This window comes from Rutidosis leptorrhynchoides, chromosome 2, assembly GCF_046630445.1.
Source record: "Rutidosis leptorrhynchoides isolate AG116_Rl617_1_P2 chromosome 2, CSIRO_AGI_Rlap_v1, whole genome shotgun sequence".
In the NCBI taxonomy this organism is placed as follows: domain Eukaryota; kingdom Viridiplantae; phylum Streptophyta; class Magnoliopsida; order Asterales; family Asteraceae; genus Rutidosis; species Rutidosis leptorrhynchoides.
The window spans coordinates 364,424,873-364,443,957 of NC_092334.1; the positions used below are offsets into that span (position 1 = coordinate 364,424,873).

The 19,085-nt window shown below is 30.1% G+C and overlaps 2 protein-coding genes across 3 annotated transcripts; one reads left to right on the forward strand and one right to left on the reverse strand.

The window, feature by feature from the left end:
• The first annotated feature begins 7,427 nt into the window (after positions 1-7,427).
• LOC139892022 (phosphoinositide phosphatase SAC7-like) lies at positions 7,428-16,592 on the forward strand. Its single transcript, XM_071875053.1, has 20 exons — positions 7,428-7,673; positions 7,889-7,969; positions 9,113-9,240; positions 9,331-9,422; positions 9,670-9,731; positions 9,837-9,889; positions 9,987-10,020; positions 10,609-10,689; positions 11,540-11,646; positions 12,725-12,811; positions 12,907-12,984; positions 13,069-13,139; positions 13,285-13,383; positions 13,470-13,569; positions 13,666-13,774; positions 13,887-13,959; positions 15,138-15,231; positions 15,601-15,693; positions 16,030-16,096; positions 16,211-16,592. The coding sequence occupies exons 1-20, from the start codon at positions 7,526-7,528 to the stop codon at positions 16,339-16,341; spliced, it is 1,788 nt and encodes a 595-aa protein (XP_071731154.1). The 5' UTR covers positions 7,428-7,525; the 3' UTR covers positions 16,342-16,592.
• A 6-nt stretch (positions 16,593-16,598) lies between these two features.
• LOC139892023 (dehydrodolichyl diphosphate synthase 6-like) lies at positions 16,599-18,372 on the reverse strand. 2 transcript variants are annotated; one of them, XM_071875055.1, is made up of 2 exons: positions 18,187-18,372; positions 16,599-17,657 (listed from the first exon to the last, which is right to left on the reverse strand). In XM_071875055.1, exon 2 carries the CDS (start codon positions 17,642-17,644, stop codon positions 16,793-16,795), a length of 852 nt encoding a protein of 283 aa, XP_071731156.1. In that variant the 5' UTR covers positions 17,645-17,657; positions 18,187-18,372; the 3' UTR covers positions 16,599-16,792. The 2 variants fall into 2 exon arrangements, with proteins under 2 accessions (XP_071731156.1, XP_071731155.1); XM_071875054.1 differs by having other exon boundaries at positions 16,600-17,657; positions 18,182-18,370.
• Between the last annotated feature and the right edge of the window lie 713 nt (positions 18,373-19,085).

Genomic DNA, 19,085 nt, shown 5'->3' on the forward strand with positions numbered 1-19,085 from the left:
GTATTGATTCGTAGGCTGGGTGCTTTTCAGAATTTCAGAATGGAAGATCATAATTCTAAGAGATAAGGATTATATGTATACATATAACTGTTGATGTAGAAATGTTTTGAGATTCAAATACTGATTGCTAATTTCCGATAATTGGTATGGCAATTCTCGTAACAAGGTGCGGATGAGTATATGATAGGGTTTTAATGAATATAATGATTTTTCGGAGAGACTTAGGTCAATGAGTAATGAAGTTGCTGATAAGTTTACTGCTAATGTGGTGGAATATAAACTATTCTCCGGTAACGATGATGAAGGCAAACTTATATATCAAGGTTATAATAGAGTTTATTCTAATGAAAAGTCGAAATTGATTTGCTGAAGCTGTGACAAAATTGGCTACTTTGGAAAAGGAATTGCAAAGTGATTTTCGGTAATAACAACGCCAAAGGAGCTAGCACAGATACTTGTTAAACGTTTACTCAGGTTCCGAGTGTTTTCAGGTGCATAACTATAGGCATCAATCTTTTTTTCCATAGCTGAAGTGCGGTTGATTCATCCTCTGGATTAAGGTGTTTTCAAGAATTATGAAAGGTTTGAACGCAGATTGTAATCGTCAAGATACAAATGAGGTTTAAGATGAAATCAAGTGGCAAACTTGAAGAAATGTTTAGATTCATATGTTATAATCAATATTTTAATTCATTTTAATTGTCCAAGGTTAGTATTTCACCATTAGTAGTCCATAGTTAGTAGTTCAATAATTCATATATAGTTTAATATATAATATTCGAATTAATTAATACGTATCGTGACCCATTGTATACATGTCTCAGACTCGATCACAACTCAAAGTATATATATTATTTTAGAATCAATCTCAACCCTGTATAGCTAACTCGAGCATTACTGCATATAGAGTGTCTATGGTTATTCCAAATAATATATATAGATGCGTCGATATGATATGTCAAAACCTTGTATACGTGTCCCGATATTTAAAATGCGTAAATAACAGTATTTAAATGACGATGAATAAAGTGCGTAAAATAAATAATAGGAATTAAATGACGATAAATAAAATTGCGAGAATTAAAATTGCGATAATAAATGTAATAAGGAGTTAACAGTTAGCTAGGAACAGTTAGCTTGGATTTTGTTAGCTTGGATTCTTAACAAAATTTCTCATAGTTAATTTGTTTGTTTCTAACAAATTTTATTTTGTCCAATGTTTTCTTCATTATGCCACTTGTTGGATTCTGATAAGTCAAAATCAAAATATGAAATTGAAATAAAATGGTTATTCTGCGGTGAACAGATATGTATATCTGTGGATGTAAGTAGAATAGTAATTGACTGTTGAATCAGATTCGAAGAATGTACAGTGTAACTTATTAATGTGAAATCTTAAATATTCTTCGGGTATTACCTACCTGTTAAAATATTTTCACCATTAACAGTTTGTACGAAAGAATTTTTAATCACAATCTTTATGAAAATATACTTACATATATATATTTTCTTCAGATGTAATCATGGATTTACTGAGTTAACATGATATTAATCTCATTTGATTTACGTTAGAACAAAAATATATAATCTCTAAAACATTAGAGATTACTTAATCGCCATGTCGAACGAAGATAAAATAGATAGAATGATACGTAGAACGATGATTATGCTCGTGGTACAGAATGTGATATTGAGGCTTATGATGTTGAAACTTGGGTTGTTGGTGGTACTGTTGGTGCTGGTGATGTTGCTGAAGCTGGTAAGTTTTGCACCATATTTTCCAAATTGATTACTCGACCGTGAAGCTCGTTAACTTCTTCCATTATTCCGGGATGATTGTCGGTCGGAACGAGCGGATGAATAAGGTTTAGAATTGTGGATAGAATATAATCGTGTCGAGATACTCTGGAAATGAGAGAGAAAATGGTGTTTCGAACAGGTTCGCCGGTAAGTGCTTCAGGTTCTTCACCAAGAGGTGAATTCGGTTGGTGAAAGGGATCGCCTTCTTCGCGTTTCCATTGATTAAGTAGACTACGAACCCATCCCTAATTTATCCAGAATAGATGATGGCTAATTGGTTTATCCATTCCGGTTATACTGCTTTCGGAGATCGAGTGGAAATCCATATCGGAATAGCTGTCGGTATTCGAGGAACTTGAACTAGTTGTGAATTCCGTCTTGTACGGTTAGATAAAGAGTTTTCGATATGAAATGATTTTTGGATATCAGATGATATTCTAATTACATAGAATACCTATGTTTAGTACAGAAGATCCCGTAGATTACGGAGAAATTTACGGAATATGCCAGACAAAGTTTACAGTAATAGATACGCTAAGATATGAATTAGCAGATACGCTAAGATATGAATTTTGTCTATACACTATTCATGCAATCAATGCAGTAAGATATTTCTAGATTAGGTATGATAAGCAGATAATTTTCGACTAGAATTGATAAGCAAAACTTTTGACATGCATACACGGTCGAAGTCCAGACTCACTAATGCATCTAAACAACTACCAGTTAGACGCACTAATGCAAGACCTGGTTCGCTAAGACCACCGCTCTGATACCAACTGAAAAGACCCGTTCATATACATTATAAACGATTCACAATAGTTGATTTCATCGCGAGGTATTTGACCTCTAAATGGTACATTTTACAAACATTGCATTCGTTTTTAAAAGACAAACTTTCATTTCATCGAAAGCTAACAGGCATGCATACCATTTCATATTATATCAAACTGTCAATGACCTAATAATAATCTTGTTGAACTCAACAACTCGAATGCAACGTCTTTTGAAATATGCCATGAATGACTCCAAGTAATATCCTTAAAATGAGCTAATGCACAGCGGAAGATTTCTTTAATACCTGAGAATAAACATGCTTTAAAGTGTCAACCAAAAGGTTGGTGAGTTCATTAGTTTATCATAAATAATCATTTCCAATAGTATAATAGACCACAAGATACTCATATTTAGAAAACAATCTGTGCAGGTCTACTCCTGCTGTAAAATCATTCATATGAAGAAAACCGGAACCTTTCAAAACAACTCACCAACGGTAGCAAATGCGTGCGTGCAATGCAAAATCATCTTACCGTGGTAGTTAATACAATATAATTTTACAACGGGAGCTAATGCGTGCGTGCAATGAAAAATCATCTCTCCGAGGGTAGCTAAAACGGGAGCTAATGAGTAGTGCAATGACAAAATCATCTCACCGATGGTCGATAATACAATCTTATAGAAATCGAACCTCTGAATCCAAATAATTCTATCATAGAATGTAGTTTTGAATACTTGTGTCTATTTCGTCAATCATTTATAAAAGCAGTTCATGTATTCTCAATTCAAAATATATCTCAAAAGCATTTAGTAAAACAGTTATAAAAACAGCACATGTATTCTCAGTCCCAAAAATGTAAAGAGTAAAAGGGAATCAAATGAAACTCACACATATAAATATTGTAAAACAGTTAATAAAGCATTTGCATGTATTCTCAGCCCAAAAATGTAATGACTAAAAAGGGAGTAAATGAACTCACAATCCAATATTTTGTAGTAAAAATATTCATACGACGAAACTGAACAATGCAGGGTTGACCTTGAATTCACGAACCTATATCATTTGTATATATATTAAAACATATACTTGTAATTGAATAAATCTATATATTATTATTAGTGATGTAATTGTTATATTTAATAATTTATAAGTTTCCTTATTTATATATTTCCATTTTATACATCGTAATATTAATATAGTTAAGTTATGTATATTAAATATATATCTTTTATATGAAGATCATTTGTTTACGAAATTGTTATTAGTTTTGGTAATACTAAAGTTAATAAAAATAATGATATTTTATAATAATATTGATAAAAGTGATACTAATAATAAGGTTATTAGAAATAATGATATTAACAAATATAATACTAAGTTGTGCTATGATAATAATAGTTATAAAAAAAATTAATAATTCTTATGAATCATAAATTAATTAAAATTTTAAATTTAATGATTTTCCTGCTAATCTTTATATCCAAGATTTTTCTTTTCATAATTGTAATAATATTATTAAAATCTTTATATTCCTAATCATGAAAATCATAATCTTCGTGCCAAATTTCTATGATAACGACTATAGTTTCCTATAAAATTAATTTGTATCTATAATCATAACTTTTACATGTATTCGTATAACTATAACTATTTTCTATAATCTTTATCCTATTATCTTTTATTATATATATTTATGTTATTAATATTTTTAATATCCTTGAAATCATAATAATAATACTAATAATAATAATACAATAATAATAATAATACTAACAATAACGATAATATTAGTAATGATGATATTAATAATTATAAACATATTAATAATACTAATATTTATAAAATGATACAAATTCTAGTATTAATGATAATAATGATAATAATCCTAATCATGTTAATAATAATAATAGTTATACTAGTAATAACCATAATAATAATATTTTTAATTATTCTAATAAACATATTAATGGTATTAGTAATAATAACAATTAACAACAACAATAGTTAATAATAATAATAATAATAATAATAATAATAATAATAATAATAATAATAATAATAATAATAATAATAATAATAATAATAATAATAATAATAACAATAATAATAATAATAATAAAGATTGTTGACATTAAAAACTACCTCATACGGCCTTTTAAAAAAATAGTTGCTGCCCGCAGGGCTCTAACCCGAGACCTCTCGTATACCTCAACACCCTCACAACCATTGAACCAATTCATTTTTCCTGAACTAAACCCAAATGATAAATTTATAACCTGTTTCTTTTTCTGTTTCTTCCACTTCTTCCCCAATAAAAATCAAACGAATCCATGAATTAACTTAAAAAAAATGTTTACTAATTAGTGTTAGGATAAATAAAAATAGATTCAAAAACATTTAACTAGTATTAAAATGAAATTGAAAAAGAAAAGAAAAAAAAATATAAACAAAATGCTGCTGAGCAGCGACGATGAACACAAAAAAAATAAAAAATGATTTGATATTGAAACGCTTTTAGACTTCGAAACCTTCATAAATTATCTTCCAAATCGTCAATGGAATATACGAGAATCATCAATTTCATCAGAATCGTAACATATTACTCGAATTCGTGATTGTTTCTTTGAATTAGCTTTTGTAACTTTGAAGAAAGTTTCAAGCAATGAATTAGAATGTTTCTGCATTTCCACTTTCCTTCAATTCGTTTCGAATCAGATCAAAGGTTTAATGGGTTTGAAGAAGAGAAAGAAAGAAAAATAAAATAAAATAAAGAACGAACGCATAGCATCAGATGAGATATACAAATTGTGATTGAATGATTCATACAGAAGTAATAATTGATCAATATTGTTTGTAGGGTTATTGATAGATGACAACAAGATCACGAGCCAAATAGAAAGGCAAAAAAATGAATACTGAAAATTGATTCCGCGTAATTTATGTCTTTTTATTTTTTTATTTTATATTTAATTAATATTAATAATCAATAATTATATTAATAATTATATTAATAATAATATTAATAATAAAAATATCAAAATAATACTAATAATAATATTAATGATAATGATAATAACTTGTATCTTAATAATAATAAAAATAATAAATTTTAATAATAATGGTCCTTAATGATAAATGGTAGTAATAATATCTAATAATAATACTAATAATAATAAAGATATAACAAAATTACATGTTTTAAATTTTTATATCTATATATTATATATTATAATAATATTAATAATACATATATTAATATTAATATTTAATGATAATAGTGAAAGTAATAATAATAGTATTAGTATAGCATTTATATTTTGATATATTAATATTACATATTATGTATTATGTATTATTTAATACTTATATAATAACGTATATTTAATATTTATACATTTTATCGATATACATATAATAATATTTATGTTTATACATCATATACATATTCAAATTACTATATATAATTATGTTTTACATATATAGTTTTATTACTTAGATGAATGTATTAATTATATACATTAAAACAATTAAACTCAAAGTATAACCTTATTCAATTAATACTTTGTTAATCGTTGACAAATTATGTATATTCAACCTACTCTCTATATTTGAATAAACAGTTTTAAATAATAAGTTTAAATATTCTTTCTAAATCACATAATAGTTCATTAATATATTTGTAATATATAATTTATTTACATGTATAGTTATCTATATATACATTTTTATTTACGATAAAATGGTTCGTGAATCGTTGGACATGGTCAAGGTTAAATGAATCCGTGTAAACAGTTCAAAAATTTTGAGACTCAACATTACAGACTTTGCTTATCGTGTCGGAAACATATAAAGATTAAGTTTAAATTTGGTCGGAAATTTCCGGGTCGTCACAAACTCCACCGACCTATGAGGCCAACATCATAACTTGCCAGGCCAGCAACCAACTTTTCCTAGTATATAGAGAGAGTTCCGGATTTTGAATTAAGGATATTAGTTTTTGTAATCTATATAGTCATATAAAGCTCTAAAATGATGATGTCATCATTAAGCTAATTATCCTTTAATTTTCATAATTATGATGTCATAATTTTATATTAATTTAATTAAAAAATAATACGAAACATTTTATAAAAGAAAATACTAATCTCTCATAAATTGTAAAACTTCTACAGAACACTTAAATTTTAAAGCATATTGTACAACTTTTATATAAAAATTGTATTTCAATTTTCTAAAAAAATTTAAAAGGCATTTATTAATAATAATAATAATTATTATTATTAAAAATATAAATATCCAACTTTGAGCGAACTTTATTATTATTATTATTATTATTATTATTATTATTATTATTATTATTATTATTATTATTATTATTATTATTATTATTATTATTATTATTATTATTATTATTTACTTTTAATATAATAATTATATTATTAATATTCAAATATGGATCTTTTATGAAATTAATTACGTTACATATGTATGCGAAAATAAATGTCTCTATATATTTAAAAAAACAACGATAAGTTTCTTAGTCAAATGGGTCATTAAAATAAATGACTTTAGCAATTACATTCACTTACTCCTAAAACATGTAATTAAATTATTTCGTTTAAATAAATCCGTGATTTTACGGGTCATTTCACTAGTTAATTCAAGAAAGTTTATAAACTTAAATATGATATGCTTAAACTTATATAGCAAAACTTTTTTTTTTTCAATAGTTAATTAAAAAAACAATTTTAATTTAAAAAACAAAATTTTAATTAATTTTAATTTAAAAAGAAAACACAAAAACAATTTGATTATTTATTCATCTTCTCCGAGATCTATTATTAATCACAACAACATCCGGCGGGCATCATCATACACTTTTCTGTTTTTATTCCTTTTAGGGACTTGAGACCTTCCATTAAAATTAAATAAATAAAAAAAAATACAATGTTGGCGAAAGCAGATCCTTCTCAAAAATTGTACACGCGATTGAGATTATGGGAATTTGCAGATGAATACGTGATTGAACCAAGTGATGGTTCTTCTGGATCTTGTTTGGCCATCAACCGTCTTGATTGTTCCATCACTCTTTTAGGTTTTTTTTTTTTTTTTTATTTCATTCCCTTTCCATTTACTAATTTACTACTCCGTATTTCAATATCTCAATTCAATTCAATTCAATTCAATTCAATTCAGTTCATTGCTATTATACGATCGATGGTTAATTTTAGTAGAAGCTGCTGGTATTGCTTTATATAATTTTATTTAAATGTAATTAGTAGCTAATGAATGAATGTGTTACTTGTGTAGATGAAGTTCCAAACGTGACAGGCCGTACTCCTAAAATTCAGACCATTTTTGGTATTGTTGGGATACTAAAGCTTTTGGCAGGTCAGATGATAGATATATTTGCAGTAACTGTTTGTTAAATGTTACACTTCTATTGCATTTGGAGTCAATATATTGATTGATTGATTGATGTATATGCTGCTGTAAGTTTGATTATGCAAGTTTTTAAAGGATTTGTATTATTTGGTGATTGAAATCTTAGAAACGCATAGCACTCATAAGAACATACATTTTACTTTATCTTCGGGTCCCTTTTGTCTAGTCATGTGGGGGTTTAAACGTTCGTTTTAACTGGTTACTGGGATCTGAAGCCGGTCTTTTGTGTTTGATCAAACTGATTATTGGAGATTTGAGATAAAATAGTACTCCGTAATTACTAAACTGTCCGTAATATTATCCGATGATCAGATCTTGATTATTGAGATTAACAATTTAAAAAGTTTCATTTGCCATAGGATATGAGAAATGTGATTCTTTCCTCATAAGTCATTATCCAGTAATGAGGTACTATGAATCAAGGCCTTCCTGAATTTGGATGACACCTAAAAATGCTATAGTACAGACTACTTAAAATCTGAATTGTTTGGCCAATGTTATCATTGATAGTGTTAAAAAGCCGATCTAATGATAATTTTTGGCAACTAATGTGGTTTTTGAATGTGCATCTTCAATTTGATTATGGTGTCTTGAAAAATTAGAATCATAAATAGGAGATACATTCTTTAAAGTTAACAGAAGCAAATCTGTTTATAAGCTTGAAATTAGGCTTTGTAAATCAGTTCAAATATATAGGGGACTTCGGAGAAAGCCGTAATCAGTTGCCTAAAGGAAAGTTAGATAAGTTCACATATATCCTAATAATTGGATTTCTTACAGCAACTCCTTAATTAGTTATATGCATAGGATTTTAAGAACAAAAGTTGTAATCAGATGTACGCTGCCTAACCGTGTAATCTCATGCCCGTTTCCGACCCGGCCCCCTATATGAGGTTTGAACATGAGACCACTTGTGTGGATATAGGACGCCAAACACTAGACCATCTTGTGATGGTTATATTTATGTGCATATATGCTTCTGAAAAAATAATTAATTTCCAAACAAAAAAGAAAAAAAAGCATTTCTTAGAGATGATATATATGATGCTTACTCCATTCATTGACTTTTGAATGTTATTGTGCCTGTAGGGTCATATCTAGTCGTTATTACAGAACGTGAATGTGCTGGATCTTACTTGGGTCATCCCATTTTTAAAGCTTCGAAGCTGAAAGTATTTCCCTGTGATCATTCTCTAAAGAACTCTCCCGAGGAACAGGTAAAATCAATCCTTAATTATTTCAATCGTTTTTTTTTTTTTCCTTCTCTATTTTGTATGGTCTATATAATTTGTAATTTTAATGGGCAGAAAAAAATGGAGTCAGAGTTTGCTTCTATGTTAAAAGTTGCAGAGAAGACTCCTGGACTTTACTTCTCATATGATGTCAACATAACATTAAGGTCGGTTTTTTCTTTAGATTATGCTTTTTCCACCGAGAACCATTAACCTATGATCAATGTGTATATTATTTCGATTTGTTTATTTCACTCTCCATTAGATATATATATATTTTTTTCGTTACTGTGCTACTTTGTATATTACGTTATGGGTGGTGTCAGTTTGGACTTGGTTTTGGCATAATATACCATGCGATTTTATTTATTTAATATTAGTATTACTGAATCTTTATTTTGTATATTGTGGCAGTGCACAACGGCTAAATGAATTGGGTGATGAATCGAGACTTCTACCTCTTTGGAGGCAGGCAAGTTAACCTTATTGTACAATAATTTTGATTTTTGACATTTAACATGTCAGTGTACCGTTCTGATAATATATTTGTAACACATTTGAATTTCCCTTGCTGCAGGCAGAGCCTAGGTTCCTTTGGAACAACTATATGTTGGAAGTTCTCATTGATAACAAGGTTTCTTTTCTTTGTTTTGTTTTGTTTTTATATTGGTTTTCCAATTAGTTTACTTTCACAAATTTGACTATCTACTCTTGTCATTATTTTCTTGCAGCTTGACCAGTACATGCTTCCCGTTATTCAAGGCTGTATCCTTTATATGACATCACTAATCACATGAGTGATGTATAGCTGCGGAACTTCAGTTTATTTCATTAAAATGGTCACGTATTTTGGTTTATATTTAACAGATCAATTGGGTACAATCATTCTAACTTAACAAATCCTGAAAGGGTTTATAGGCTCCCAAATGTTTACAATCTGCTAATTCGTTCATATATACGTAGATTTGTTTTAAATTTATTGGTTTGTACATATTATTTGATTTATTAACCATTTTAAATCCTAAAGATCTCAACAAAACGGCGTCACCTGCCCAACCCATACCCATTGAAATTTGATTTGAACTGTTGGACAACCTGCCGGAGCCACCCCATTTGCCATCTCCGGGATTTGTCTGTTATGTTTGTATGAGAGAGAGAGAGAGAGAGAGAGAGAGAGAGAGAGAGAGAGAGAGTGTGTGTGAAAGAGAGAGAGTTTCAGTTTTTCTTTCTTTCAATATCGATTGCTTTTGCAAACTTTTTCTGGTAATGGATTATTGACTGCATTTCAGAGGACTTATCAGCTTCTGTTTCAGCATTACTTTAAGTTATGCTTGTTTCTTAACTTTGAACCAGCTTTTCAGAATTTTCAATCAACCATTGGGAAAGATACAATAGATGTCACCCTGATTGCACGAAGATGCACTAGGAGAACTGGTATGCTACCGAATACTCTGTCAGGATATTAAGTTTCTTTTTTTTAGGATATATATTGGAAAATGCAGCACATATTAACATTGCTATTAGCCTGTTGGGGATGTGAAAACACACATGCATGTATTTTCATGTATCTAACTTCATTTAATGTATTAATAAAAAGCAGTGTCAATAGATTTGCATCCTTGCTTAATGATGTTATGTTTCCCAGAAGTTTACTATTCCATGAATATTATATTTGCTTAAATTTATAACGTAAACTAGGAACCCTGCTATCGTCAACAAAATGCAATGCCCATGGTTGTAAAAGTCCCCCAGCTAGTCGGGAATTTGAAGTGGTCCCCGACTAGTCTGCGACTTGGCCGATTTATTTGGTTAAAGTTGTCAAAAGTCCAATTTAGTCAGTCAAAGTTGGATTTATTAGTTTAAAGTCGGATTTAATCGGTCAAAAGCATGCCAGATATGGTCAAAGTTAAAGTTGGTCAACGCCCGACCAATCCCCGCCTTACAACCTTGACAATGCCTAATCTGCTCCTTCAAGAATGCCTTCAAATGTTCTTATAATTAGCTTTTCTTTGTTGAGTATTTGGCAATTGGGAGATATCCACTGTGATTGAGAAGCTAACTATTCATAAATTGTTTATGCGTCTTCTATAAAAAACTTCTCTTTCATATACTCATATATCACATTCTTATTCACCATTTATATTTGAATTTTTGATATACATGTATAGTTTCTCATCTGAAGCACTAAATATCTTATTTAGCTTTTCACCAATTAAATAGGGAAATTAAATGCACAGGTTCATATGTTTGATTTTATTAAGTGTGAAGTTTTAAATCTGAGCAGGGACTAGGATGTGGAGAAGAGGAGCTGATTCTGATGGCTACGTAGCAAATTTTGTAGAAACTGAACAAATTGTACACTTAAATGGGTATACTGCTTCATTTGTGCAGGTATATACTTCCACGGTGCAGTGTATATTTGTTTTGTTTTTTTCTTAAAAACCTTTTTTTTGTTTGTTATAGATGATTTGTTAAATGCAACTAGTACGTTGATAAAAGTTAAGATGATCTGAACTTGATAATATGCTTGAGATAAGCCAAACCAAATAATTTGTGTGAAAGGAAAACTCACTAAAAAACTATTAAACCTACAAAAACATGTTTGAAACAACTCTTTGATGTTGAACTATAAATCTATGTCTGTCTGAAAACTTTATTTTGATTTTAATTTGATACATGTGAAACTTCGCTTGAATTTGAACTTGATTCATCTGGTAGACATCTAGTAACCAACCAAAATCACAATAAACAAATAGTAATTTAACATATAAAGATAGACATATAGTGCTAGGTAAGTTAATCTTCAAATACATCTTTGTGTGAAATTCCTTTTTTTTTTTTTTTTTTTTTTTGTAACCAAGTGAAATTCCTAATATCTGATGAAACTGATTTTTACAAACAATATACAGCATCTATGATGAATTCAATTGGACCACCTTTTATTTATGTTTGAAAGATTATAAAGAATAATACATGAAAACCATTAGTAACTTTATGATGGTAGTAGTCTAACAATTACAAATGTTGAGAGCTAATTTCAACTGCTTGCTTGTTGCCAAATATGGTAATTTAATGGTAGTCTAACAGTTACACAACCATCTTAAGATAAGATAAACTAGTGGTTAGGTCCTGACATCCTCACAAGAGGTCTCGGGTTCAAACCTCACTAGCATCATATCTTATGTGGCCGGTGAAATGGTCACGGGATAACCTGGTTAAGCCACATATATCCGAGTAAAAATATTCACCCTGCCCGGGAAGCTTGAACAAGGAAAGCCTTATCCGTTTACCTATCTAAACAGTTTCCGTCTTTAGACTAACATTTACATGGTTGAATTTTTATCAATATTCTTGTGTTGTATATATGATGAATTGATAGCCTATGCACAATGAGATCTATATTTTGCATACTGTGTATAAATAAATCACGGTAGGACAGACATTATATTTTGGATTTTTTGCTTTATAGGTGCGAGGATCAATGCCATTTATGTGGGAACAAATTGTTGATCTCACTTATAAGCCTAAATTTGAGGTTGTGAAACCCGAGGAAGCAGTAAGTATACTATCCATAAATCTGGTTGCACTTGCTAAAATACATTTCAATTGTTCTAAATCATAACCATCTTACACTTGATACGATTTCTGTAGTCTCGAGTTGCCGAGAGGCATTTTCTGGATTTGCGAAAGAAATATGGAAATGTTATCGCTGTTGATCTTGTGAATAAGGTTTATAATCGTTTATGTACTCAGTTTTATAATTTTAGCTCATAATTTTCTGGTTAATCTAAATTTAATATTCTATTCTTTTAGAGTGGTGGTGAGGGACGCCTTTGCGAAAAGTACGGCTCATCAGTACAGAATATTCTTAGTGATGATATGAGGTATGTATTTATGTATTATGGTCCTGTATGTATTGTTGTACTAAATCTGTATGTATGTATGTATGTATTGTAGACTATAGCAATTTATTTGCAGTCATATGTGGTTCTGTATCTATTGTTGTACTAAATCTGTTGATGTTTCTAGATATGTGCATTTCGACTTCCATCGCATCTGTGGGCATATTCATTTTGAGCGCCTATCTATCCTTTATGATCAAATTGAGGATTTTCTTGTTAAAAACAGGTGCAAAAAAAAAAAAAAAATCTGAAGTGTTTTGGTTGCATTTTCAAAATCAAGAATATTGTTGTTTTATGTATTTTGAATTTTAGGTACTATTTACTAAATGACAAGGGTGAAAAGGTTGAAACACAAATTGGAGTTGTACGGACTAATTGTATTGATTGCTTAGACCGCACAAATGTGACACAGGTATGTTTAATTCAAATACATATATCCAAGTTTATATCTAAATTTGAATTCTTTGTGCCGTTTCTTCATATTATTAACCGTGTGCTATTTCTGTAGAGCATGATTGGGCGTAAAATGTTGGAACTTCAACTTCAAAGGCTTGGTGTTTTTGATGCTGACCAAACAATTAGCTCTCATCCTAGTTTTGATGACTGTTTCAAAATATGTACGTACCATTTATTCAAATTTTTCTAAACTCTCTTTTATTTTAGTTTTAAAAATGCTAGTTTGTATTTGAAGTGTTTTATAAGTGCATCTTCTCTTCGTTTAATTGTCAGTATGGGCAAATCATGGGGATGATATAAGCATCCAGTATTCTGGCACACCTGCTTTAAAAGGAGATTTTGTCAGGTACTTTAGTTGCTTTTTTTTCTTTTTTTTTTTTTTTTTTTTTTGTGCTCATTTTTGTTTTCTATTAATCTAAATCAACTTAATATTTCGTTCTGTTAGTATAGTTATTAAATGTTTTTTTAGTTATCATTTTTTGTGCTTGGATAGAGATTACGTTATCGTCTTGCTCTCTTGTTATCAGTTCAAGAAGCTTTGTAAATAAAGCTCAGGAAAGAATTGACAAAAAGGGTGATGGGTTATATTATAGGATAACTATAACTTAACTATAACTATAACTATAACTATAACTATAACTATAACTATGTATATTAAAGCAAAGTAGGTAACATGTCAAATGGTTTGAAGTTACCTGAAGTATACCCCGAGTGTTTACAACTGCTTAGATTGCTTATTGAACAATACATATAATAATTTTAATAGATTCTTTTGTTATCATTTTCAATATATTACTTATTTTAAACCAAAAGGTGGATGAAGTTTTGAATTTTTTATGTGCCTGCTTAACTTTTTGGTTGGTTTTAACAATTTACATGCTTCGGCACATACGAATAACGTAACTGATTATACTGTAACATGTTATAGCTTGTTACCTGACTCACCTATTTTCCCACCTACAGAGTGGACCCTACAATGAACATGTGTTTGGAGATGTCCTTTCCTTATGCACATTGTGTGGAATACCTAAAATTTTTTCTTCGAATATTATACATCCGTACATATATATCACATCTTTCAATAGCTATGGAGAGTCAAAAACACTGAATACTTTGCGGGTTTTGGTAGACACACTTATCTATCTGTAATCGGTATCAAAATTTAAGTCTTTTTGTCTAGCATTCTGTAGCTTGATTAGACTGGTGAGCTTTCGGGAGTAATTATGAGATTATAAACATCCCTATGCTTTCATATTAAGCTGGTTGATAATCCTGTTTAATTTCCAGATTAATGGCAGGCTTCAAAGTACTCCATTTTGATTCCCCTTATTAAGTTAGGAATATTGTTAAATGCTTGTCTGGAATGTTCCTACGTACATCATAGAATAAATGTGCTGTTGACCAATAAGAATTTGTTAATCTCTGATTGGTCGAAATTGGAAGTGGACAACTGTTCTTTACGAGTTTGAAAAATAAGGCTGAAAAGTAACATATATGGTGTTTTTTTGTTGTTGCTATTTTTAGATATGGCAAGAGGACCAGACAAGGGATCATTAATGATGGCATAAATGCCCTGATGCGCTATTACCTAAATAATTTCGTTGACGGTACAAAGCAGGTCAGCATGCTAATTTTCTAATTAGCAACTTAACTACATTTTTGAGAAGTAGAAACTTGGGATGCATATATGAGCCGGGATTAAACACGTCAAATTTATTTAAGCAAAATATAGAGAAACTACAATGTGTTTTCGAATGAATCTTCTAAGCACACAATGACCTAGTTACAACAGATTCTTCTTATTATGGCAGGTTTAGCCATATATAAAATATTCGTAGTCATTGCAAATATAACGAATTCCATCCTAACCCAAGGCTGAAAGAAATTATAGATTTCACATGTATTTAAAATAAAAACATAATACACTAGTAAACCTGTTTGAGTTGGCATTACTTATATAGCTATTTATTTAATTTTACACATGTAGGATGCAATCGATCTACTGCAAGGACACTATATTGTTTCCGTTTCTCGAGATATGTCTCCAAAAAAGCCCCAAGGAAAGGTTGAGGCTATTGCGGTGAGTATAAATTGAAGTTAGAGATTTGTAATATATTGTATTACAAATTTACAACTCCTTTTTTATTCTTCTTCATGGAGTCTATATACACTGTAAGTTGCCAAGTTTTCAAATTTATCCCAGAAATTGTCTTTTTCTCTCCCCGAAAACCTTCAAGATATCATTTGTAGCCATTTTTTTTTTTTTTTTTATCAAAATATCCTTCAGTCATAGTTTTCCTCTCATCGGACATGATATAAATAGAAACCCGTATAAAGTGATATTGTGGATTTTTCTCGTTTTACCTTGTGTACTAATATTTTTTTTCTTTCCATGATTACCCTATTCTTTTTGCAGTCCTTCCGTCTTGCTTTAGCATTGATTGTGATGGGGTTCTTTTTCGCTATGTTGTCACTCAGGCGAGGTGAGTTAGCTTATTCTGCTGTATATAATTATCTTACCGAAGTAAAGATGTGTGATTATAAATTAACCTAACTCTATATTTATGTCTTCCCTTATTGACCTTATATTTTTGCAGTTCGATTTGATATTTGGCACCTAGTATTTTCTCTTTTCTGGGCCGGATTGAGTTTAGCAATAGCAGGATTTGTGAAGGCCAATGGTCGGGTTTTCTGTAATCGACCCCGTCTGCACAGACCTCCATACTGATTTTGTGTTCAGCTGCTTGAGCCGTTGCAGCAGCCGATGTATCTTTGTGTTATGCTTATTCTTTATTATTTCTTTAAGAGTAATGATCAATGGTCACCATTTCCTACTTTTGGGTTATCAATACTTTCCACTTCATTCCTATTCTGTAATTGACATAGTGCACTCATTTTTTATGCTTTATTATCTTGTAGTATGATTCTTTTGACTAAAAAGTCAACAAACTAAAATTTGAAATGAAGAAAAGTTGCAAACTTTAAGATCTACCTAGGCTACATTTCAATTTATAATCATACCCACTGAAAGTTGCAAGTTTACAGCACAAAACAAAGATGTAAAACCAAATATTTGGATTTATTTAGACATAATTACAACCATATTTCAATAGTGATTTAGTGATTAGTATAATAAATAACAATTAACTTGACCATAACATTATTTCTTAAGACATTCATCAAGCTTGCTTCTTTTTCTTCTCCAAATAGTAATAATGCTTCTGGTACTTCAAGATCCCCCAAACAACATGCCTTAATCCCATTTCCGGCCACAACGCTTTTGGAGAATACAACAAACTATTCGTCGACTGCCACAATAAAAAGTTACTAAGCCTCGTTTCACCCGAGCTCCTCACAAGAATTTCAGGATCCGGCACCACTCCCATATACATATGTTTCTCCAAATCAACCACTTTTATAACCGGTTCCTCTTCATCAACAACAATCCCATTACTATCCCCATTCGATTTAAAAAACAATCCACTTTTTTCTTGACACGCTTCATAAATAGCACGCGGTATTTCATGGGATGACGTGTACGCCACACATACTAAAAGATACGTGTTCGTGTTTTTAGCTGTGGCTTCCATTGCTTTCTCAGCTGCAACCCTAACTGGCTCGTCCAATCGACTTAAATCTCCAATAAACAACACTCGAACCCCATACCTGTTTACCATATTCAGCTCTTTCAAGAATCCTTCAATCTTTTCGTACATAATATCCATAAGGTATTGGACTTCATCCGGGCGTCTATTGAAATTATCAAGACTAAATGCGTAGACAGTCACGTACTTAACTCCAACTTCGTAGCAGTATTTTAAAACCGACATAAGTGCTAGAAAACCGGCTTTGTGGCCTTCACCTTCTTCAAGTTTCCATTTTTTAGCAAAACGTCGGTTTCCATCCATGATGAACGCGATGTGTTGTGGGATTGGACCAGATGACATGAAAGTAAACAGGACTCGTCTCATCGTACTGTTTATGCCTCCTAAGAACTTGCCAATGACACCAGATGGTCTTTCTTCTGCCATTTTTTCGATTTACCTAAATCACATAATTCATTTTTAATCACAATTATCTTAAAATGGCCAAAATACAAGAACATAACATAACTATCCAGTTATATTATTCTAACTGAACTTTATGAAGATAAAACATCATACATATATAGATTTATATGAAAAGTCATATATCAAGATAATGTCAATATGTTAACTAAAAAGTGAATAGCACTATCAGATACAAAATTATTGACCATTCAGCATACATATTTTGATTTATATAAAAAGTCATATATCACGAATTCAAGATAATGTCAATATCTTAACTAAAAAGAAAATAGCACTATCAGATATGGAGTACAAAAATATTGACTAAACATAACTTTAAATTAAATAAAAATATGTAAATATATTAGGAAGCATCATACTGTAACTTTAATCTATTATGGTTACTTAAAAGTTAGAGAATTTATCATTTTTTTTTCACTCCAAAGTTAAAGCATGCATGAACAACAGTAATAAATGTTCAAAAACTGAATAAATATAGTAAAATAGAAATTAAATTACCTTACAGCGAGATTATATGACGTATAGTTGAAACTCTCTTGTAACGAACTATAGATAATAAATAAAACCACTGAAATTAATATATATACACACATATAATTAAAACAAGTATCCATGAATTGAAGGAGATAGAGAGAAAAAGACATTAGTGATGGAGTTTGAGATACAAAGGATGTGTTGTGTTAAGAACATTCTTGAATCAGAAAAAGTGTGTGAAGGATGTAATTTTGAAGCCAACAATTCAAATTGTGTGACTCTCCTTCCTTTTTTCTGTATAAATAAATAAAAAAAAATTTCTTGATTTGATTTGTAACTTTTTCATGGCCATATGTAAGGAATGATCTTTTATTTTTGAAACTTTAAACTAGACGGTGTTGAATTATAAAAGTAACTAAATTAGTGATTTGTATATTTTGAAGTCTTGTTTAATAACTTCACATTTTTTTGTGAAAAAAAATAGTTTTGAATAACTTAAGGGACATTTTTGTCATTTGACTACTACTGAAATACTAACAACTCAACTTGAGACCACTCACTATGATGAAATCCAACTATCCAAGACTAAACTTCTTAATTGCCATTTTTACCTATCCACACCATCTCTCAGTTCGTCTTATGTAGCACTGATAACTTTAGGGCATATACCAAGACGAGGCGGTGCCTGTCGCACCGTCTTGAGGGCACCAAGGGTGAACACAAGTTCGGAACTCATGGGGAGAGGTCTAAAAGTATTAGTTTCGTTTCACAACTTTTTGTAAATTTTCTTGTATCTATCGAATCACTTTAATTGAGAACATGACCTCCAATACAGTAGATGGATCGTGAATTGTTAATTTTAAATAAATCTACTATCATTGTGCATCCTATATAAAATACAGTACAAGCTTTTAATATACAAGTCTAA

What these genes read in the sequence shown, in the direction of transcription:
- LOC139892022 (XM_071875053.1), top strand. Translation starts at nt 7,526, where the DNA reads ATGTTGGCGAAAGCAGATCCTTCTCAAAAATTGTACACGCGATTGAGA. An exon ending in AAGTTCTCATTGATAACAAG is followed by an intron (nt 9,890 to 9,986) that starts GTTTCTTTTCTT and finishes ATTTTCTTGCAG; the next exon opens with CTTGACCAGTACATGCTTCC. An exon ending in GAAAGGTTGAGGCTATTGCG is followed by an intron (nt 15,694 to 16,029) that starts GTGAGTATAAAT and finishes TTCTTTTTGCAG; the next exon opens with TCCTTCCGTCTTGCTTTAGC.
- LOC139892023 (XM_071875055.1), bottom strand. Translation starts at nt 17,644, where the DNA reads ATGGCAGAAGAAAGACCATCTGGTGTCATTGGCAAGTTCTTAGGAGGC.